Source organism: Hemicordylus capensis, chromosome 4 (assembly GCF_027244095.1).
Source record: "Hemicordylus capensis ecotype Gifberg chromosome 4, rHemCap1.1.pri, whole genome shotgun sequence".
In the NCBI taxonomy this organism is placed as follows: domain Eukaryota; kingdom Metazoa; phylum Chordata; class Lepidosauria; order Squamata; family Cordylidae; genus Hemicordylus; species Hemicordylus capensis.
The window spans coordinates 212,218,269-212,243,005 of NC_069660.1; the positions used below are offsets into that span (position 1 = coordinate 212,218,269).

Sequence of the window (24,737 nt, forward strand, 5' to 3'; positions counted from 1 at the left end):
TTTTGCAACACTGTCTTGTTGTTTGTACCATACACGCTCATTTTCTATGCCATACTAATATATAACACTGTAATCTCTGTTCATACAGAGATTACAGGAGTTTGTAAAAATGATGTGTTTGTAAAAAAAACCCACCACGTGTGAACAGATAGTATAGAGGGGTGGCAGGGGGGGTGGAAATTAATGTACACCATGAGCACTGCTCTCTCACATTACCTTTAACTGTCTGGGGAAAGAAAACATACAATAGCCTGTCTTCCACCCAATATCACATTATTGCACACTACTGTTGAGACTTAGCATAGAAGTCTCAAAATAACATTCAGAATGCTGGCCTTGATCTATAATGCCCTAAATCCTGGACTTACCATACTGCAGTGACCACTTCCCCCCCACCACCATATATCAATAAATCTCTAAGAAAACCAAGGAAGCCCCTTCACTATACCATCCATTTATCAAGTTTGTACAACAGATGCATGAAGAAGTGGTTAGTGGCCATCCCACTTTAAAAAAAAACAAAAACCTCCCTTTCTTCAAGCAAACGCTTGCTGAGGCACTGTAAAACTCTTGGAAGCTGGGGGCATAGCCAGGTTCTTGGTGCTGTCAATTGTGCTTACAATCATTTCCATCTTTCATCAGCTTTTTAGCTGCTGTTCTGGAAGTGCAATTTATGAACTTCAGTAGGTAATGGCATGACAAGTATAACTGAGCACGGTACTTATTCTGCTGCCAGAGCTGTAACTGATCTTGCCCATTAGTAATTCCTTACTCTGGCTATTTGCCTGCACAGCCCTTTACTTGTCCTTTCCTTGGACTCACAGGGCAAATTTCCTTATTCAGTGGTGTGCTGAGCTTAAGTTTTAGGGAGGGGAGAAAGATTTGGAGGGTGGGGTGGCAGAAAGAGTTCTAAAATATTTCAGGGTCTTTTAATAAAACAAAGAGGTGACCTCCAGCATTTTTTTCTCCCTTAACATCCTGCCATTTTGGAGACATATTTGCTTTTTAAAAGCCACAAATATTCAGTTGTTGTTGTTTTTATTATTTGGGAAAGTCCTACAGCTTCTCTTTCAGGATTTAGAAGTGAAATGGACTCTTTTCCTTTAGAAAAAAGTCTGAGGACCAAATGACTACAGTAAATACACCATTGGCTCTTGAGTGAGATTATTTTCCCCTAAACAGCAGCCACAGAAGGATCTGGCTTGGCCCATGGAGGGAAGAGATGATTTATTCTTCCTCCCTGCTGCCTTCTAATCTAGATCCACCACCACAACCCACCCACCCCCCACACCCAGCCAATTGCTGTCATTTGGACCATGGCAGGGGAAAGGGTCATATCTTCTCCTCCCTCCATGGCTGCTATTTAGGGGGAGAAAGAACAAAAATGAAAGAACCAATTATGTGCTTAATATAACTTGGTAGTTTTCCCTTGGATGATGTTCCAACTTAGATGAATAGTGAAGGGCAGGTGAAAAAAGCAGCAAGCACTGCAGCTTTGGCAGTGCCATCCATTTGAATGGAAGCTGCACAGGGACAAAGATGGGGCAGGCAAGATTGTGTCAACTTTTAGGAATTGTAATGCCACTGTACTGATCTAAGGATCAGTTGATGGAGTGGGTCATTATCTGACACTCTCGCTCTAAATATGAAATGTCAAATGCCTGCAGTCAAAATAATCCGGAGAGTATTGCTGTCAGATGAATGTGGGAGAGGCAGATGGCAAGAGCAACTTGACGGTTGCATATTGACAAATACACTTGTAGGAAACTGAAGGAGCACAGATTTCTCATTCACTAGAGTAGTCTGCATATCATTTGTCTTGCTTGCGGAGTGGTGCAGAGGTCATGAAGGCAGGCAAGGAGATGGGAGGGGGGTATGTCTAGAAAATACAGCTGGCAGGCCCTATTCAAAGTCTCGATGAAGCTGAAATCTTAAAGGTTTAATAAGCCAAAGAGCTTATTTTCCTGTTTGTTATATCCCATCATACACTTCCATGCTAAGATTTGCCTTCTGTGGTGGTAAAGCATTTCAGAATATTTCCTGAGAGGGGGGAATGGACAAACAATTCTTCACTTCTAAATTATCCATCCATAACTTTCATTGGGATTATTCACGTTACAAGATGTTAATCAGATAAGTGGTTCAGGCATAGCTTTTGCAACAAGAGGGAAAAGTCATGCGGTAGTGAGTCAGTTAAAAGTTCCTGATATTTCTGCAGATGCACTTGCAATGTACAATGCAGAGTACTTAGCAGCTGATCTGAGACCTGCAGCACTATGGAACTATTAGCGTCAAGACGATCTGTGGCCTGTAAAGCTATGGAGCTGTTAGAAGTCAGTCGGACTTGAAGCAGAGGTAAACTCTTTCAGGATGCAGAATGAAGCAAAAATACGCTCCTTCATTCTGCAATGTACTCTCCTGCCCAGATTTTAGCACAGGTCCTTTTTGTGCTTCCCTGACTTGGCCTGTCTATAAATACTTCCAGGTCGGAGACTTGTATTTGTCTGTACTGCTCTGTTGTTTCATTCTGTGCTTGCCTTTTTTCTCGTCTACTTGCCTACTCTTCTTCCCATTGTTTCTTTGTATCTCTGCTCAAGCCTCTCGGGATAGAGTCCTCAGCTCTGACCTTGACCCTTTGTGGTGTTTTTGGTTAATCCATTCCTTGATCCAGGCCAGCTTTTGAATGGGACTTTAGTTACTTGTATTCCAGTCCTGGAGTAGAGGTGGGGCTAACAAAACAGCCAACAGAAAGAGCACTGAAAAGTAGGCTGCACTTGCCTCTCTGTACGTAATATCTATTTCATGAAACTATTGTTATTCCTGATTTCACTCCACTGCCTTGTCCTTGCATACCACGACTCTTTCCCTTGGATTCTACACCCTTTTCTCTGTAGTTTGCTTGCCAGTGCTGCAGGGATCTACTTGCGAATTTCCAGCAAGGTCCTCTGGTGAGACTTTGACTCAGTGCTGGTCCTGATACTACCAGGACTTTTATTTTCAACTCACACCCAAATGCCTGAAATACCTATGGCCCATTGCTAACAAGACCCAGCTGCACATGAATGATAGCAATTGGACTCAATTTTGAACTCATCAACAAATATATTTGGAGCTGCAAACTAAAAGTCCAGTCCTAAATATCTGTGCTGTCATATCTGCCTCAGCAGCAGCCAGTGGATACATTGCCAGGAGTGGTGGGAGGCACCTTTAACTGTAAATTAGTAGGTGCTTATCTCCCCTCCCGCCACACCTGAAAGCTGTTCAGAGCAGCAGTGCACCACCACTCAGCTGATGGAGGCCACTTGCATGGCCAGCAAACGGCCTCCATGCATGTTCAGAGGCCAGATGGGTGGTGGAGCTGATCCTTCTCTGCAGCAGGTGCTGGGTGCCGCACCGCTGCTCTCAAATGTTTTCAGGTGTGGTGGGAGGAGATATAAGCATCTACTAGTTTACAGCTGAAAGTGCATCCTGCCGCCCTCCTGGGGGCACATGCACCAGCCACCACTGAGCTACCTGTGAGAAGCTATCGTAATATCCCAGCGACATTAGGGCGTTATGCTGGTCAAAGACCGAAATAAAGACTATGCTATGCCACATTAGGGCAACATCTCCTCTTATGTTTGCCACTGTAGCTGACAGCATGCATGCAATGTTGCAGCATAAGTCATGTTAGTTGGGTACATGTGGTACAGTCTCCTGGGTAACTGAATACTATGTAATTCTGCTTAACAGCAAAATATCCTGATATTTCATTTTAGTGGGTAGTGGGAATACATTCACTCAGATGGCCTTATTAACAAGCGTCCATTGTAATACGAGTAAATGCTCTCCATTCTAAGATTTGAGTATAATCAGACACAACTCATAATGACAGCTTTGTTAGAGGCATCTAACTCTTGCTGTTTGAATATGTGTGAGAAAGAGAGCAAGAGCGTGAGAGCGTGCACTAGTAATTTGAGAAGTCAATTCTGAAGTCAACTTATGCCATCCAGTATTGCTGCTCTTTCTATAACGTAAGAACAACATCAAAGTAATTATTGCTGTTTAATTAATGCAGCTCTGATCTTCCATTATGAGGTTATAGCTCACACCTTTCTTGTTCATTATACCCCTGCTAACTTGGCAAAGAGGCACCTTTTACCATGGTGATTCTCTTTATTTAGCAGGGGGAGAGTAACTGGCCCTATCCACCCGCAGCACAGTACCTCCAGTGACTGTTGCTGGTGTCTATCTCATGTTTCTTTTTAGATTGTGAGCCCTTTGGGGACTGGGATCCATCCTATTGATTTATTATTTCTCTGTGTAAACCACCCTGAGCCATTTTGGAAGGGGGGTATAGAAATCGAATAAATAATACTAATAATAAATTATTATTATCCTATAATACTAGATGAGAGAAGTGAACTGCAGGATATTAGTACTGGTAGTGTTCTATGAGTGTTATTTTCTCAGAAAGATTGGTTGTTTTTATTGTCCTAGTAGAGTAGCTCAACAACAAAACACTTTTCATGACCCCCATGTGAGGTATTTTGTATTTCTGTGAACTGTGACATGGTAAAGCAGCTTGAGGCAATTACTTGAGATTAAGGCAGGGAGAGAGTATTAGGGTTTCAGCTGCTCTCTATGAAAAGGTTTCCCACTCCACAGATTCTCAATTGTCTACTGTTTTTTTCTGGTGGGGCTCCTTTGCCTTTAACAGCTGCATGACTGGCAAGAATTCAGCAGGCGAAGCTTTTCCTGGCACAGAGATATACTTCACCTGGGCGTTTTTCGCTCAGTAGGCATTACTGCAAGTTCAAAGTTGCCCCCCCAAAAAAACCCAACACAAAAAGTGGATTTTTTTTTTTACCCCAGATATAAACCAGGCTATACTCTAAGGTGCAATGAAAAACCTGAATCATGTGTAAAGTGCTCCCTGGTAGCTTGCAGGGACTTAGGGCCGATATGTGAATGCACACCCTCCATTACAGAGGAGATGTGAGGTAAAAGCCCAGGGAGAAAAACGCCCAGGTGAATTTGTATCTGTAACTGTTAAAGGCACATGAATCCTGCTGGAGAAAAGAATGATAATCCACTTCCAGATTCCCTCTCCAGCATAGTCAGTCCTCCTCATTTTCTGCATTGGCTACTCTAAACCCAGAAGAGTCTCTTTTTGAATCATACAGTAAGTTAGCATTAATATAGGTTTTATATATGGCAATCTGGAATAAGCTTCTTTTCCAACCATTCTTCACATTAAAGAATATTGAACTAGTAATGGCAGTATAATATTGGGCAACATAATTGTAAAACTGAAGTGGGGTTATATACTTTTAATGCATGTACTTCCTGGCTTAAAAGAAGGGCCTGGAAAAGGCAGCTGAAACAGCAACAGGCCAAAAATAGCCACAGCAAGGCAGTATGAACTTAAGTAGTCCTCTAAGACCCATCATGACAAGTGCACATAGTCCATGTACCAAGTACACACATAGGAACCCACACCAAGAAGAAAACTGTACATGCAGCAGAGGCAGATGTCAATCAGTGCTAGTGCTGGTTGGTATAGGTGGATCGTGCTTGCAGGGAGGGCAGTAAACGGGCCTCAGGTGAGACTCATTCTCACTCCTCTAGCCCAGTCCTGGCTACCTTGCTCTTCTTCTCTGTGGCTGGATGCAGTGTTAACCCCTTGCACCCGGGCTGGTCATTTGCCATTCAGATGCTGATGATGTGCATCTGTATCATGCCCCATGGAACTTGGTGGAAATTAGGAGTGTGCATGAAACCAGCAGCTATGGTTCACTTCGAATTCAAACTGAATTCAAACTGAATCACCTGGTCCATGAAGCTGTTCGTTAGAACAAACTGTGATTCCATTCATGCTTTTGAACCGGTTCCACCCGGTTCAAGTGCTTTGCTTGTAAAAGGGAATCCTGAAAGGATTCTGCTTTAAAAGTGTGTGTGGGGGGGTCCCTACAGCATTCCCTGTGACAGGGTTTTCCAGATGATGTTGACTACAATTCCCATAATCCTCAGCCAAAAGGCATTGTAGCTGGGGATGCTGGGTGTTGTAGTCAACAGCATCTGGGAATCCCTGTTACAGGGAACACTGGTTCCCTACCTGAAAAGGGACTCAGAGGGACAGGCAAGAGGACACCTTACCCAGTGGCAGCGGTGGTGGCACCCCGGTGGTGGTGGTGGCTGGTCCAGTACTGGCCTCTGCGCATACATGGAGGTCACACAAATGGCCTCTGCACATGTGTGAAGGCCAGAACTGGGTGGCCTGCTGGCCCGCAGTGTGGAGGGAGGGAGCACAGGCAGGGCCAAGATGGGCCGCTGCCATCAGGGAGGCACCACCACAACCACAGCGGGTATGATGCCCTCTTGCCCAGCCCTGAACCACCTTTTAGGTAGGGAATCCCCCTTTGCTTGTAAATGTGGAATCTTTACTGTGTTCCCCTTTACAAGCAGTACACTCAAACTGGTCGAACTGGGCCAAACCAGTTCAATCTGAACCGGGCCCGGTTTGGTTCGAACTCGGACCGGCCCCCTTTTTTTGGTGGGGCGGTCCAGTTTGAGCCGGGGTTTGAACAGGTTCTGCACATCCCTAGTGGAAATGTCTGCTGATGCCTATCCACACTGGATCCGGCCATTACTCAGGCAGAGCAGCATTACTAGAGTTGTGTCTGGGGGCAAGGGTAGGGAGATTTTTCTTGGCATCGCCTCCTCTTTTATAGCTGCTTCCCTCATACAAACAAAGAAAACGTAAGTAGATTTAACTAAAGATTTATTCAGCAAAAACTCCATTTTTTCCTCCTCCTTTCCCTCTCTTTTCCTTTCTGACTCCGCCCCCTACACTCTCTACAAGAACCCCACTGGGACAAACCTCTCAACAACACAGCACAAAGGATTACTAGATGGAATAAAACATCTCCTCTGCTCTGTAATTTCATCGGTTCTGAGGTTTGCTTCAGACTTTTGGTTAAGGAATAAGCAGAGCATTTATTTTAATTTTGTAAAGAATAAACCCTGATCCCTCGGTTCTGAGGTTTGCTTCAGAGCTGGGGAGAAAGCTTTGCTTCTTTTCAACTAAGTTAGGAGAGACTTGTAGTCAGCAGCAGAGCAAGCCTACAAGCCAAAGAAGAGAAAGATGAGGTACTGAATTTCTACTTTGTTCAAGAAGTTAAGAGAAGTCAGCAGAATTCGTGCTTCACTGCAGCCCTGCCTTCTATGTAGGTTGCCTATTTTTAGATGATCTTCAAAGAGCCACAGTTTAATCCATGGTTTTAGATAGATTGCTGAGATATAATGCAGGCAGTACTTAAAGACTGCAGTTGAGTTCTTGTGCCCCTGAGACCTCAAAAACTTGAATATAGCTGAAGAATTACTATCTAAAATGTGGTGGCCATCAGTTCCACATGCAGATGTGAGAAATGTCCAAAATTATGGAGTTACATTAGTAAATGTTGCTAAGGTCCATTAGGTAATTGTTTACATTCATTGATCTATATATATATATACTGGGCATGCAACAACTACATGGAGAATTTCCCCTTGAGATTGTCAAGAGCTGTTGCATTTGAGACATTTGCCACAAGATATATATATCTATTGATGGGGATGCAACCGGATTAGTAGGGTCAGAATGAGAGAGGCTGTGTGTGTGTCACTGGGCATTCTGGCAAGGACAGAGGGCCAGGAGCAGTTCTCCCAGCAACATGGCAAGAGGATTTATTGCAGCCTACCATGGGAACTGAATTATTGTTGTCTTAAAATAAATAAATAACTGATTTAGTTAAATAGGAAGTTCTGCACCTGATCATGTGTAAAGGCTGGAGAGAGGGAGGCTAGGTTTTTGGTTTGTTTGTTTTTTGCGCAAAGATGTGTATGGACCTCCTCCATGGAAGAAATACAGCTAGAGAACAATCTGGAGCAGAAAAACAGCCAGTGAGGGAAAGTAAACACCTAGGTGACTGGGCAAAGAGGCACTTTTTAAAGTGCCACACTTCTTATTCAGCAAGGCAAGAGCAACTGTCTGCATTCAAGCACAGCATTCATCTAGTGGTTGTTAACTGGTGTCTCTTGTGTTTCCTTTTGGATTGCAAGCCCCTTTGGGAACTTTCCTCTAATTGTTTTGCTGTATTGACTGTTTTATGCACTTTTTGTTGGTTGAAAAAATGTATATAAATATTCTGAATAGATAATAAACTGTACTGCAACTGAAAACTCACCTCTATAAGCATGTAAAATGAAAGGATTGTGACTCCAAGGTTATATACAATAAGGAGACCCCTGAGTGACAAAGCAGGCCTGTTCTTCATAAATGTGGTCCCCAGCCATATAAAGAGCAGATATGCAACAGTGAGGGACAAAGTGGGTAGGTAAGAATCCAGCATGAACCATCCTCTGACTCTGGGATCTGAAGAAACAAAACCAAACCCCAAGGAATTAGAGCCTTTCAATATTTATTGTTCATTACAATACAGTATTTCTTGTTCATCACCTAATGGGTCACCATCAACTCCAGTAAAACCTGCACCATCTCTCATAATGATCTTCTACCTTTCCATATGAGATCTGCCAACCCATTAAAGAACTTCTCAATTACTAATTATCTGAGTAATCTAATTATTTAACAAATTAATCAATTGAAACACATTTGCACATAACTAAAAGTCAACTGAAGCAATATAGTGTAGCATATAGTGAATATATTATATTGAAGGAAGTGTAAGCATTTTTAAAGCTACCACTCATTATTAGAAAGGCCATCTTTAGCATTGTATTGTTCATTCTCTATTATAGTAATATGCCATCCAGAACCAAAACAGTCCTCCTCCTAAACAAGTGTCTTTTTCATTTGCAGTGCCATTGACTACTATTTGCCTTCACTGGTTATATAGATGCTGGGAAAATCTAGACATTTTCTGGTTGCTGCAGAGTACAAAAAGCTATCTTTTTCAGGAGAGCTGAATTAGAGCATGGATGTGGGAAAGACATGCAGGAGTCTCATTTAGTCATAAATATGTCACTCTGTCTTAAAATACCATTCTTCAACTGTTGGCTATCCAGTTCCTTCTGACATACTGATGTCATTCAAACAATCAAAAACTATGTTCTACCTGGGTTTGGGAGCTATGTGTGCTCCCAATTTTCAGTTGTGTTGAAACAAGGTAAGAGGAAAACCTGAGCAGCAGTGATTGTGTGTAAGCAAGATAGGAGGAAAACCTGGGCAGAAGTGATTGTGTTATTGCTGAGAGGAGAAGATACCACATTTAACACTGCACCTACTGCATCACAGATTTCCAAAAAACCTGGACATTTTAGAAAAGACTTGTAGAGAGAAAAGAGAGTAGTGTATGGAAACCAGGCTGTAAGATCATCTTCTGATTGTAGGAAACTGTCTGGGCCCTCTCATTCTGGCTTTGGTGCCTCCTCAAGACGCTGCACACATAATTCCAAGCTTTTATGTGCAGATATTAGGACCTGCTTTTCAAAAATATCAAACCTGAAATTCTTAGCATGTATAATATTGCATCAGACATTTGATTTAATACTTTCATTGCAAACCCTCAGACACTGCATTGTGTTACCAATGTTTAATTAAAATGCATAGTCACAAGGTGGTAGAGATGCTTCCTTAATCAGCACTGTTCTTGTTGAGGAGTGTGAGGAGAAACTGACTCTTTAACTGACCAAGAGAGACCTATTAACATAACTCCTCATGCCTCTAGTGGCCAAAAGAAGTTATTGCGGTGCTAAGAGCAATGCTTCAGAATTCTCATTTCTAAGAGTTCACACAGTATACCAAGGATACCCAAATACTGCACCTGGAAAGCTGACATTCTGTATTCTGGACTTTTAATATCAGCACATTTCCTTATTAATCAGCAACTTGCAAGGGTTATTTTGTCTCTGATATTTGTGGTGCTGCTATGACATTTGCTATGAATTGCAGTTCTTTTTCTTATTGTTTTCCACCTGCCTCCACTGGTTGCATAGGTTTCCAACTTAGAACATGTCTATGTACATTATTCTGAAATAACCACACCTCTGACCATGCTCTTGTTTGCACAAATCATGAGTTAATCAGGGGTGGTGGCAATGTGAAAACCAGGAAAAGAACCTGTAGACAGGTAGATCTAGACTATGTTTTCATTTCAGGAAAAGCAATGAGGTAAACAACAGCTTGTATGCAGAGGTGATCAGAAGCTAGTTAAGCAAACACACAGTGCCCTTATGGTGTACCCTAATGTGGTGGACAAGATCCAGTTGATGCATCTAGGATTCCTATACCTTTGTAAATAAACATTTTTTGATTCATAACAACAATACTGAACCACACTGGAGAAGATGAGTAGATTCAATCATAGGTGCAGAATATGGGTATAGTGTTTAATGGTGACAGGGAAGTTTTCAAAAAAATATTTTAAAATGTGGGTTGAGTCCTCTTCTCAGAATGCTATCAAGGGAGTCAGGAGTACTGCTTCACTTCTTAATTTTTTTGAAAAGGGGATACAAGGGTTCATATCTGCATGGTAGCTCTGCCACCTGTCCTGGAAGGAAGCCCTGCTCCTTAATCCTAAGCATGTGGGGTCAGGATGCAGTAGCTCAGTGGTGAGGGAAAGTCACTCATAATATTTTCTCCAAGCTGTCTCAAAAGGAGGAGGACGGTCACAGGTAGGAGGGAAAGCTGCTAAACATACATGGGTAAGGGAAAAGGGAAGATTTCAAAACCAAGATTCCATCCCTCAGCACAAACACACACACACACAGTACACCACCCACAGAAAGGCTACTTAGTAATACTGGATTAAGGTGACCTTTCAAGGGGAGGTACAAGAAACCATAACAGGCTATCATGCCTTGTTATTCCTCCTCGTGCACCTCCTTCCACCATACTTGTCATCCAGAACAATCTATATTGAGCTTGTCTGCCGCTGTTGCTTCCACAGTTCCACTTTCCGTTTAGCTCTTGCTTCTGCGGTTGCACAGCAGCAGATGGGAACAGATGACATGAAATAATCCATCTCTTGTTGAACTGGAACAGAATCCAGTATGGAAGAACAACACGACATCAACACAACTCTGTCCTGTCCACTAAGTGAACAGCAGCCCCACACACTTGGTTTCCACCAGGATCCCTCCTCCTTTGCCATGGCTGGTCCTGATAACTGCAAAGCTGAATAGACCTTTAGGACAGTTGTGAGTGAGGCTGCTGAGCAACTGTTTTGGTGAAAAGCACCCATAGCACACTTCAAAAGAAAAACTGAAATAATTTCTTACACATTTTTAAAACCCCTATGTATAAGTAAGAGGAGAAAACAAAAGCTTGGTGCCTTGCATTACAAAAAGATCTACCCAAACTATCATATGAGAACTAAATGGAACCCCCCATGTTTAAAGGCAATATACCTCTGTGTACCAAATACTGAGGACAAACAACAGGGGAGGATTGCTCTCTTCATTATAAACTTGTGTGTATTTCCCAGATGTATCTAGATGGCCACTGCTACAAACAGAATGCTGCAGATCAGGCATCCCCAAACTGCGGCCCTCCAGATGTTGCTGAACTACAACTCCCAGCATCCCTAGACACAATTTTTTGTCGCTGGGTATGCTGGAAGTTGTAGTTCAGCAACATCTGGAGGGTCGTAGTTTGGGGATGCCTGCTGTAGATGGATCCAATCCAGGAAGGTAATTATAAAGTTCACATCTGTAACTTTGTTTAAGCTATATTAGTTACTCTAAAAGGCAGCAAGAACACAAACTTCTCAATATCACCTTTCTTTCACTGGAAGTAGCAGCTTCTTTCTTTCAAGCAAGCTTTCCTTTCCAATGAGCAAATTGGCACAGGTAGCATTCATTTTACTAAAGTGCCTTTAGAGGACTCCTGAGGATTATAGTACTTACTATATGGCTTTTATTAGCCACAATGCACAATAGCTCCAGCTGCATTTAGAACAAATAAAGAGATTTCTTAAAAATCAGTTTTTGGAAAGCAGAAGGTGGCACTATCTTCCTCTGTTTTAAGGGCTGATTTCCAAGTATCTTCAAGGGACATGGTCACATAAAGAAATCCAAATGTCCATATATTTTCCCCTTTAAGCGAGTTTGTAGCCCTTATGCTTAAAAACAGATGGGTAATAACTGGAGTTGCTGAATAAGGTTTCCAGTGGTCAGGAGTGGAGCTTCAATGTCTCACATAGTTTGTTTGGGGTTGGTTGGTGGTTTTTTTGTTTTGTTTTTTGTTTTTGGCCTCTTCCCATGACTAGCAAAACATAATAAATCATGCCGGTGGGGGGGGGGGGAGAAGGCAAAATTCAGAACCAATTATGCAAAGCAAGATATATCATGCACACTTGTATAATGTATGCAGATTGCAGAGCTTTTACTGGTGTGGAATGTGAATTAGCCTTAACGCATAATTTTGATTGTGGTTATTGTTGCCATTTGTTATTAGTACAGAGTGCACATAATTTTCGTTAGAACACTGAAGTATCAACTGACTTTGGAGATATCAATCCTTTCCCCAGTTCTTTGCATGCCTCTTGATGTTGGAAGTTAAAGGACTTTGCGCTGTCTCTTTGCCTCAGACAGTGGAGGACAGACTAGTAAGTCAGAGGGCTAGAGGGTCAAGACATTGGTCATCACTTCTCCACTGCTCTGATGCTATCCCTTTGATGTGTAGATTGCTAATCTCAGAGACTTCCTTCCTTCCTCTCTTCCTACCTGGCCCGCCTACCTTGCAACATGGCAAGCTTCTCTCCCTGCACCATATGTGCAGAGAGGATGCAGAATCCATCTGCATCCAGCTAGATAGATAGATTAGAGATCCTAAATCCTCACTTTCCTATCTAGAATGGAATTCCTTAATAAATGCCTTTTATATTGATTTGAAACTATGAATTGGCTCCAAGTTACTTTACTCTCAGCACACACGCATGCTTAGCTAATCCGCTGTGTTGTGCCTCTGTGCACTCTGCTATAATGAGAAAAAGGGATTCTCTCACCACAGAGAATTTCCAACACTTGATAGACTCTGAGGTTGAGGCACTGCTGTGGTCTCCCAAAATGTAGAAGCAAGGGGCATCCACACTAAGTTAGCTACGATCAGGGGCTGAGCTATAGTTGGATGAACGGGTTCAAAGAACCCGGGCCGTGCCCAATCAGGAGCCGCCATTCGCGGCCCTGACATGCCCCCCCGCGTCTGATGTCAGACGCGGGGGCGGTAGTTTAGCTCCCGAGTGGGGGCCGCGCGGCGCCTTCGGGAGCTAAACAAAGGCTGGCGCTGCATTCACAGGCAGGGAAGAGTCGCTCCTGCAAAGACAGGGAAGAGTCGCTCCTGGCTGGCGCTGCAAACGCAGCGCCAGCCTAACTAGCTCCTGAAGGGGCCGCGTGGCCACTTCAGGAGCTAAGACTGGTGCTGCATTCGCAATGCAGCCCAGAAGCGGCTCTTCCCTGCAGGGAAGAGCCGCTCCTGGACTGTGTTGCAAACGCAGCACCAGCCTTAGTTTAACTGCCGAAGAGGCCGCACGGCCCCTTCAGCAGTTAAGCTGCTTCTCCCGAACGGAGCCTCAAGGCTCCATTCGGGAGCCAGACCATGCCCGTTCGGGAGCCAGGGGGCGGGTCTATCGGGGCGCCCGCCGCGGCCGCACATGGGCTGCCGGCGGGCTAGCTACGCCCCTGGCTACGATGAAGCCTCTTTGAAATTAAAGGGGCCTAAGTTAGTTGTGACTAACTTGTATCATTGATTTCAATGGTATGAATACAAATACAATGAATATTTGTGAATACGCTTTTCAATAAAAGTTCCCAAAGCGATGTACATAGATATAATGAATGCATAAAATGGCTCCCTGCCCCCAAATAGCTCACAATTTTAAAAAGAAACAAAACTGGAGTGATGCTGTGCTGGGGATGGATAGGGACAGTTGCTCTCCCCTTGCTAAATAAAGATAATCACCACTTTTAAAAGGTGCCTCCTTTGTTCATTTACTAGGGAAATGGTGCTTTATCATGACTAACTAGTCCAGTTTCTGCTCACTGCTGGTGGAAGCCTGATAAGAATGTATTTGTGGTTTGGAGGGGCTGATCGAAATTATGAAACTCCAGTGAGCACACCAGGTTTGGGGAGTAACAGACTGAACAAGATCTGGGGTACTATCACTAGAAGGGAATGTTTGACAACATGGTGTGAAATTAGTTCACCTTCAGCAGAACAAGTGCCAACCTCAACTATCTGAAAGCACTATAAAATACCTAAATCACAGCAAAATTCAAGCAACTGGCTAAGAATTACAGAAGATGGAAATGATTCTATTGATTACATATAAGAGCAGCAGTAGTAGTCAACTATTGTTTTCTGGGCTTTCACTTGATCACTGCCTTTTAAAATTTAAGACTTAAATGTTGCTGGGAGCATTGATGCAGCAAAGCAGACGAAGAAGTGTCTTCTAAATAAAATGCAAGCATGAGGTCCCAGAAAACATTATTATGAAAACTTAATTATCCATAATGAGGATTTTTTGTAGCAGTCTGCTTATACAGGTGGCCCTCATTCACCGGGGTTCCGTTCTTGCCTATAGGCACAAATACAGAAACCTTACCTGTTAAGAATCTAGTGATCTGATTTCTAACAACAACAACAAAAGCTCCCCCCCCCGCCGCCGCCAAAAAAGCAAGGGAGGCAGAAATAAGAGGAGAAAAGCACTGTACCTTATTCTCCAGCAATGCCCCCCAAACCACAAAAACAAATGTTTATTTATTTATTTATTCATTCATTTGTTTATTTTTAAAAGAGCCACAAAATGTCTCTCCACTCTGAAATGGCAGCTGGAAATGACATCAAAAGTCATCTGGGTCATTTCTGGCCACTCAAACCTGCGGATAGGCAAATTTCGTCTATTTTTCTACCCGCTGATAAAGAAAGGGATCTCTAAGACCCAACTGTGGATATGCGAAACAGTGATCTGCGAATCTGCAGATAACAAGGGCCACCTGCACTTTTACAAAACTAAGTAAGCTGAACACATTCACATATCACAAAGCAGGCAAGAGATGGGGGCTCCTCCCATTCATATCACAAACATTTTAAATTTTCTTCCATGGGGTGTTCCTGAAAAGCTCAGGCTTAAAATGCTTTATTGGTGAGCTGGTGATCTTTCTGACCAGCCTATTAGAGTATTGGATTACTCTAGAGATGATGCAATCTGTGGACCATTGCCACACATGAAAGTAATAGGAGAAGGGAACTTAATTGGGTTAGTTTACTGATAGCTTTTATATCCATGTGCTTAAAAAATACAGACTACAGTGGTTAATTTGAATATGCAAGTATAGCCCCATGGATTTGCAGTGTTGCTGTCACATATTCAGCTGAGAGTTATCCAAATAATTGTCAGTAACAGTAGTATATTGTTTTCCCAAAAAAGCATTTATTTTCTAGTTCAGCTGCCATGCTACAGTAGCCCTAAAACAGGGCTAATGCAGATTGCATTAAGTGTTCTCCTCTATCTCTCTTGCATGCAATGCGTTCACATTAAAGAGATGTCAGAGTCTCTCACAATCAAAATACAGAGCTTCTGAACTGAAGGAAGATTTGTGCTTGGGTCAGTGGCTCGGATATAATAGAAATTGGGAGCATTTAACAACCATTCATTGCAGCTAGTGGAATTTCTGAAGATGGACTGTGACAGCGTGGCTGGGGCGAAGATCAGGGAAGGATCTGTCAGAGTTACAATTATGGCCTAATGATTTTGGAAACTACAGTGCTTGGAGGGCTCAAATGGACAAAACTGTGGAAAGAAGCTGTAGTGTACTGTGGGTGGGTGGAAATTTCCCTTTCCTGACTCAGGCCCGGTTAATGCTTAACCCACTGACCAGTCTGAGCCAGCTCTGCAGCACGAGGGATGGCTCTAGTGCTGAGTCATCCCTTTCCTGTGCTCTGAGAAGCAGACTGGTTGGATTAAAACTTCTTTAATTTTCAAGACCCAAAAGTTAAGAAAAAGATTCTGGTAAACCCAGAAGTTCTGGCAGGTTAATCTCGCTGCCACCTGATCTCTCTTAAACAACACATATTTATATACCACTTTTCAACAAAAGTTTCTAAAGTGGTTTACACAGAGAAATAATAAATAAATAACATGGAAGGGCTACTCTTAATGGGAACTGGAGTGATCAAAGATCCCCGTCCCCCTGTTCCTCCTCTTGTTAACAAGCAAAAATAAAGAAAAACCTTTCCCTCCTGTGCATTTTGCCTGTACATGGAGTTAATTATTAATTGGCCAAACTCTATTTGAGGAGTGTTCTTCTGCACCAGAGAAATTCCCCTTCCCCCCTGCTGGGTTAATAACCAACCCTCTGAGGCTTGTAAAAAGAACAGAGGAAAACGCTTTTTTTCAGTTACTACAGACTGGTTCTGTCTGAGGCTTTTAGCTTTTTAGAAACACTTAAAAATACTTAGCTGGTTACAAGAATGCTTCAAAAGTGCATAGGTTGTTCGGGGGTGGCACACATGGAAATCTTAGTTACTCAGTTGCAAAGAACAGATATTGAGGAATATGCAAGAATGCTTCAAAAATGCATAGGTTGTTCGGGGGTGGCACACATGGAAATCTTAGTTACTCAGTTGCAAAGAACAGATATTGAGGAATATGCAAGAATGCTTCAAAAGTGCATAGGTTGTTTGGGGGTGGCACACATGGAAATCTTAGTTACTCAGTTGCAAAGAACAGATATTGAGGAATATGAGCCCCTGGTGGCGCAGTGGTAAAACTGCTGCCCTGTAACCAGAAGGTTACAAGTTCGATCCTGACCAGGGGCTCAAGGTTGACTCAGCCTTCCATCCTTCCGAGGTCGGTAAAATGAGTACCCAGAATGTTGGGGGGCAATATGCTAAATCATTGTAAACCGCTTAGAGAGCTTCCAGCTATAGAGCGGTATATAAATGTAAGTGCTATTGCTATTGCTATAATATGCAAAGCAACACACAGAAAGAAATACAAATTCCTGATGCAAAGTCTGACTAAACTATTAATTAGTTTGACTATTAATTAGATACTGTTTTAATAGTTTGATGATTTTTAATAGTTTTAACATTTTATATTTTAAATTGTAGTAATATTTTAAGCTTTTTGTTAGTTTTTATTGTTTTGTTGTAAACTGCCCAGAGACTTGCATTCTGGGTGGTATACAAATATGTTAAATACAGAAACAAACAAACAAACTTTTCCTTACACTAAATTCCTGAAGTCATAAGACCTGGCTTCTTCCCTTGAACTCACCCAACTCCTGATGAGAATCAAGTCTCCTGAAGATCTCTCACCCTGAAAGACTATCCTACAGCATCTGCCATGAAGAAGCCAACCTCATGCTCATCCGCACTCTCTGCACAGACTTCCTTTCTTCTTCCCAGAATTCCCCCCTGCAGTTCTCATGTCCCATCTACCTGGTGGACTGATTGGTCAAGCCCCGGAAGTTACCAGCCTGTCAGTCAGGACAGAAGCTCACTTCCTGTTACCCCTCCAGAGGGAGGAGAGACTGGTCACTACACAAGCTGACACTGTTGTAGTATAATGGTCAAGAGAATATGCCTGAATATGTGTCAAACTAAAATTAGACAGAGCGTCAAACTGGCCATCTGGCAGAAACCTAGTGTAGACACCCATACATTTTCATTTTTAAAAATTGAAAATTCTACCTTAATTCAATAAAATTCAACTTCTATCCAACTTCCATGGCTTCTATCCTATCCAGCCATATATATCACTGGCTGACACGCTGAGCAGTCTTATGCTGGTGTTTCTGATTAATCTACACTGCTTAAGGAAGTATATACAGGCAAACCTTGGCATTTGTGGACTCACCATCCATGGTTTCGTGTATCTGTGGTCGGGTAATTGGCATCCAGCCTTGGTATATGTGATTAAAACCAGCACACAAAGGATAAATACCTGCATATCAGCAGGTTGGAGGTGGGCAGAAATGACCTCTGAGGTAATTTCCGCCCGCCATTTTGTGACTAGGAGTCATTTTGTGGCTCTTTGTTTAAAAAAGCTTTTAAAACCACAATTTTTCATGAAAAAAAAGGATTTTAGCACTTTGGGGGGGACACTGATGGAGCGCTGGAGACCCACAGGCCATGGTAGGGCACTTTATTCCCCCCCGCATTTTGGCCCATTTTTGCTTTGGTTTCCCAGCCTCCAGGAACCTAACCCCCTACGACACCATAGACCTAATGACTTGGTATTTGTGGTTTCCTTATTTGTGGTAATGGTGGGGAACAGAACCCCTGTGAATACTGAGGTTTTTCTGTATAAAAGAGAGATTAGAAGGGCTGATGTCATGACACACAACAGTAGCCATTAGCAAATCAGTCTCTTCTGACCAGTGGCATTGGTGTTCTGGCACTGAACTCAGTTAGACTGTATGGGAATGGAGGCCCTGGAGTATCTTGGAAATTCCAAAGGGTCACATATTGTCCCTAGGTCTTACATTTGACAGACCTGAAACAATCATTGCAAATTTCAGCGCAGTCATGAACTCAGTAAGTGGCCCTAGGAAAAACGACTATGGGCCTTACAACATTTAATGCTAAAAACAGCACCATGCTTGCACCTTTCTTGTATATATTTTTAAAAGCAGCTTGGGGAGTAGAGGGATAATGCAGATTGGGACTGCTGCATGGGGTGTTTTAACTCTTCCCCTGTGCTGCAAGCCACACTTGCATTTATACACACACCTCAAAGCTGCTGAAGCGATCCCCACGATCGTGTAAGGATGGTACCCTCTTCTGCGGGGAGGAAGACCAAAAGTGCTTACCTCCCTGCAGACAATCGCAGCCAGGGCTCTGGGTGGGCAGATTGGCGGCACAGACAAGTGGTGGCTCTCTTGCCGTCTGCCTGCACCTCGCTCGGCAGCTCCACGGGTCCGGTGAAAGGAAGTGCCGCCATGTGGCGCCTCTCCCCCCAGAGCCCCAGTAATGCACCACGCAAGTACATGGTGCATTTCTGGGATCCCCTCTCCCTGCGTGTGTCCGCTGCGGCTGCAAGCAGCCATGGCAGACACGCGATCCGTCAACCCATTTTGAGAGCGGGCTCGCACCCCAAAGCCAGATTAAGCGGCAGGCTCCGTAAACGGGCTTGCTGCCGAGCCCCCACTGGGAACGGCATGGCTCCCGTTGGAGCACACAAGCAGCAGAATCCGGGCTGGGTTTCTGCTGCTCGTGAGAACAGCTTCGCTGTTTGCCTCAGGTGGGAAGCTGTCTATTTGTAATATGGGGATAACAATGGGTTAGTTTGTTATAAGGAGTTGATACATATTAAATACTTTGAGCAATTCAAAAAGCACTATGAGATACTCATTATTTTTATTAGGCCTTTGTTGAGAAGGTGCTCCTTCTGAAGCCCAGGAACTCTTTCTAAAACTATAGCATGTGTCATAATCTCAGTACCAAAATACAAATTACCTTTAAAAAAAATAATCTTGTTATCTTTGTTTTGAGAGAATACAGTGGATGTTTCTGTTTTACAAAACTCTCCAAACCGAAAAATTTTAAGACCCAAATTTTGCACCTGGGATACACTAGATGAAACAACAATTTGCTTGTACCTTATTTGTTCTGAATGCTTCATTTTATTTCCACAGTATATTTGAGAGATCTTGTGCAGCATCTGGAAATGTTGTCCAAATATTTATTTATGTATTTGCACTGAACTATACAAATAAGTTTGGGAGTAACAGTATATTAGAGGCACTAAATATGTGAAGTCAGAATAATGAAGACTGGAAGAAGGGTAGGGAAGCCAGCCACAATTATTTAATGAAATACTATCCCTCACCCCTTGATCATTATAAGTCATACTTTTTGGTTCATATTCCTAAGTATACAGAACTTCACCTCAGAATACTCTCTGTTACCAAGGACAATTAGATTTGTTATTATTCTGAACACAATATTTAAATATGTCAGGAATATCTCAGCTTAGAAAAGATATTTCAGATTTTGGACATTTCTCAATCAGCTATGGTATTTATGTCGCATGCACAGCCATACAAATTCCTCAGTGTCCTGGTTATGTTATGTTTATGGTTTATGTTAAGTCACTAGGGGTTTGGAAGTTCCAAGAAAAGCATACTTACCTCTAGCTCCAAACATATAGTCCACAAACTCATTTACTTCTTGGTCAAAAGCCTTTAGGTGCTCCTAAAGCAAAGAAAAAGAAACCAAAGTGTCAAATGTGCTTGCTCCTAATTTGCAGATACATACAGTCATGATAGCTAAATAGAACCCCCATGTTCAGAAGCAGAATACCTCTCAAGCCCTGATGTTGGGGACATACTACAGGGGGGACTGTCACCTCCATGCCCAGCTTGTGTGCAGAAAGGCATCAGACTGATCATGTTTGCTAAAAATAATGCTGAACAAGATGGGCCCTTGATCCAGCACAACCCTTCCCATGTACTTAATGGAAATGGAAGACTGGCAGTGATTATTTTCTGCAAAAGAGTTTCAAAGGATCTTCTAACAACCATCCTTAACAGCTGAGCATTATGAACATGGAGAAATATAAATATTGTTTACAGCTGAACACTATGAACACTGTCGCAGCCAAAACAGCTGAACACTATGAACACTATCTCATGGAAGAATATAAGTATTGTTTTGGCAAATGAAAATCACAAGTGGTTAGCCACCGAATCTGCATTAATGTGGTGATGATGGTACTGGGCCACCACATTAGAAGATGTGGTAACACAGTGGCTTCCTAAACTGCTATGCAACACAAAAATGGACACTGGGTGGAGCATAGCAAGATGGAGACAGAACTAAAGATTACTGGATTGCACCTCCTACAGAAACCTTTCAGCTGTCACAGTATCAGTTGTTTGCACACAATCCTAAGTATTTGGTGTAATTCAGTAACTTGTTATAATAGCAGAAGGTATTTGTTTCACTTAGGACACCAGCAATGTTCTCTCTAATTTTTTTCATCTGTATGAGGAATGAGTTTTGTTCCGAGTGGCAGTATCAAGGCAGTGTATGCGCACATGTGTTCAGTGTGCGCCTTCCTGATTCAACCTGAGTGGGATCTAAAATTAACTGAGCAGACATCAAAAAACTTGTGAGCAGGTGCAAGCCTTAGAGAGAACACTGGGCACCTGCACAGCAAGCTGTTATGTGAGCTGATTGTTCAACTACATATAACTATAGGTTCAGGATGTCTTGAGGAAGAGTCATCTTTGAACTTTTAAGTTACAGAGGGCATACATATTTCCATGCATTAAAAATGAACTATATATCCTGCTCTTTCCCCACCAAAAACGGGGATGCCCAGAGCAATCTCAGTTGGAAGCCTACTCTGTGAAGAGCAGATGGAGCTTGAGCAGGTGAGCAAGCTTTTCTAAACAGAATAACATCTAGCCTTCCCCCCCTTCAAACTAACTAAAAGGAGGAGAGGGGATTCTGAGGGGCTGGTTTCTCTTTAAGGGATAAGTCCTATTCTCTCTCTGTGTGTTATTTGCCAGGGCTAGCAAACTCCAGTGTTTTTGTTTGTCCCTGCCTGAAGAGGGTGGAGTCAGCTAGGGCTGGGGGAGGCCCCACATTCCTTTGACATTCCTTTGACCCACATCCTGTGTCTCAGTTGGAAGCCTACTCTCTATATAAGAGGTGAAGGCCCGAGAGCATAGTGAACAGAGCATAGTGAGCAGGGATAGCAAACAGAATGTCGGAGAACATTTTGCAGGAGTTTAGTGGGAAGTGTGTGAGGGAGCCTGGAACAAGCCCCTGTGATCACAAGGAGCCTGGTGGAGAAGAAAGTCAGCAGGGGAGGGGGCACTTCCAGGTGTATTGCACAGAGTGTCACATGTATGACTATTTGCCCCATGGGCAGAAGTCATGGGTGTGTGCTCAGTGCAAGGAGTTCCTGGCTCTCAGGGAACAAATTTGTTCCCTTGAGACCAAGGTGGTGAATCTGGAGATGCTCAGAGAGACAGTGAGGCATGTGGACGAGATCTTCAGGGATGTGGTAGAGGCATCCCACTCCAGGGTTCATAGCTTCTCTGCTGTCAGGGAGAATGAAGGTCTTCGGCAAGGAGGACATCGGCCTGAGGAAGAAGGAAATGCTCATTTAGAAGGGACCCCTTCCATGGATAATCAGCCCATATCGTCTCGCACAGGGGATACTCCTGCGGGGGGTAGGGGCCTCCTTGTAGAGGGTGATTAGATCATTAGAGGTATAGAGAGATGAGTTTGTGACCCACGTGTTGACCGCACGGTGATTTCCCTGCCTGGTGTGAAGGTTGTGGACATCATGCAGCATCTAGGTAGGCTCTCAGGCAGTGCTGAAGAGGAGACAGCTGTCATGGTGCACGTCAGCACCAACGATGAGGGGAAATATAGTCAGGAGGTCCTGGAAGCCAAATTTAGGCTGATAGGTAGCGTATTGAAGTCCAGGACCCCCAAGGTAGCATTCTCAGAAATGCTACCTGTTCCATATGCAGGTACAGTGAGACAGACAGAGCTGAGGGGTTTCAATGCGTGGATGAGACGTTGGTGTCGGGAGGAGGGGTTTAGATTTGTTAGGCACTGGGATTCATTTTGGGGCAAGTAAGGCCTGTACAAAAGGGACGGTCTGCACTTGAACCAAGATGGAACCAGACTGTTGGCACTTAAAATAAAAAAAGGTTGAAGAGCAGTTTTTAAAATGACGCCTGGGGAATAGTCGACAGTTGCTGGGCAGTATCCAGTTCGGCAAATGCCATCCTTTAAAGTGCAAGGGGGCAAAGGATTCAGATAAAACAGAAGGGGACATAGCAGAACCACGTAAAGAGCAGACAGAAGGCTGTGCCAGCTGGTCAAAGAGTCAAAAGAAAGATAGCATACACCAGGTGAGAGATTCAGCGTATAGGTACTTAGCCAATGCCAGAAGCCTCCGAGCCAAGATGGGTCAGCTGGAGTGTTTGGTTGCTAATGCAGAAATAGATATAGTGGGCATAACAGAAACGTGGTGGAACAGTGAGAACTGGTGGGACACTGTTAACCCTGGCTATAGACTCTATAGAAAGGACAGGGAGGGGCACCTTGGAGGTGGAGAAGCACTGTATGTTAAAGAAGGGATAGAATCTAACAAGCTAGAAAATCTAGGAGGACTGGCGTCCTCCACAGAAACCTTGTGGGTGACAATACAAGGCTTGAAAGCAAACGTGCTACTGGGGAAATGCTATCGCCCTCCTGATCAAAACACTGACAGTGACTGAGAGCTGCAGGAGGAAATCAGGGAGGCGTCAAGGAGAGGCAGGGTTGTAATAATGGGTGACTTCAATTACCCACACATAGACTGGGTAAATCCACAGTTGGGTAATAACAGAGAGGTCAAATTTCTAGATACGCTGAATGACTGTCCCCTAGAACAGTTGGTCTTGGAACCAACCAGAGAGAAGGTGACCTTGGACTTAATCCTGAGTGGCACCCAGGACCTGGTCCATGATGTCAGTGTTATCGACCCTTTAGTGATCATAGTGCGATCAAATTCAGCATACATGGAGGGAGATAATCACCAAGGAAATTCAATGCAGACATTTTGAATTTCAGAAAAGGAAACTTCTCCAAAATGAGGAATATGGTGAAAAGAAAGCTGAAAGGGCATATCAGGAGAGTCACTTCACTCCAGAATGCATGGAGTTTACTCAAAACCACATTACTAGAAGCCCAGTTAGATTGTATACCTAAAAGGATGAAAGGTACCAGGAGGATGCCAGCATGGCTAACAGGTACTATCAAGGAAGCCATAAAAGGGAAGATGACATCCTTCCAAAATTGGAAGGTCTGTCCAAATGAAGAGAACAGAAAGGGACACAAACTCTGGCAAAAGAAATGCAAGGTGACAATAAGGAAGACAAAAGGAGAGTCCGAGGAATATTTAGCTAAAAGTATCAAGGGGGATAACAAAAACTTCTTTAAATACATCAGAAGCAGGAAACCTGCCAGGGAGGCGGTTGGACCATTAGACAATTAGGGAGTGAAAGGAATTATTAAGGAGGATATGGAGATTGCAAAGAAGCTAAATGAGTTCTTTGTGTCTGTCTTCATGGCAGAAGATACTGAGTATATACCTGTTCCAGAACCAGGCTTTTTAAGGATGGAGGCTAAAGAACTGAGTCACATAGAAGTGACAAGAGATGATGTTCTAAACTGTCTGGAAAAACTAAAAACTAACAAATGGCCAGGGCTGGATGGTATCCATCCAAGAGTCCTCAAAGAACTCAAATATGAAATTGCTGGCCTCCTTGCTAAAATATATAACTTCTGCCTGCAATCAGGCTCTGTACCAGAGGACTGGAAAGTAGCCAATGTAACACCGATTTTCAAAAAGGGATCCAGGGGTGATTTGGGAAATTACAGGCCGGTTAGCTTAACGTCTGTTCCAAGCAAATTGATGGAAAGCATCCTCAAGGATAAAATTGTAAAGCACATAGAAAAGCAGGCCCTGCTGCTGGGAGAGAACAAGCATGGCTCCTGCAAAGAGAAATCTTGCCTCACAAATCTTTTGGATTTCTTTGAGGGCGTCAAAAGGTGTGTGGATCAAGGTGATCCAGTTAACACAGTATACCTGGACTTCCAAAAAGCTTTCAACGAAGTTCCTCATCAAAGACTCCTGAGGAAACTTAGCAGTCATGAGATAAGAGGACAAGTACATGTGTGGATTGCTAACTGGTTGAAAGATAGGAAACAGAGGATAGGTATAAATGGAGTTTTTTCA

At 43.2% G+C, this 24,737-nt stretch overlaps 1 protein-coding gene across 3 annotated transcripts in view; it reads right to left on the reverse strand.

Annotated features, from left to right (window-relative positions):
- ELOVL2 (ELOVL fatty acid elongase 2) overlaps positions 1-24,737 on the reverse strand; it is a 72,773-nt gene that overhangs the window by 19,073 nt on the left and 28,963 nt on the right. For 2 of the 3 annotated variants that reach the window (XM_053249491.1, XM_053249492.1), the window contains 2 exons: positions 20,119-20,182; positions 8,208-8,395 (listed from right to left, as the gene is read on the reverse strand). In XM_053249491.1, coding sequence (XP_053105466.1) covers positions 8,208-8,395; positions 20,119-20,182 — 252 coding nt within the window. Of the gene's footprint in view, positions 1-8,207; positions 8,396-19,587; positions 19,650-20,118; positions 20,183-24,737 lie in introns of all 3 variants that reach the window. The other variant, XM_053249493.1, reaches the window with a different exon arrangement.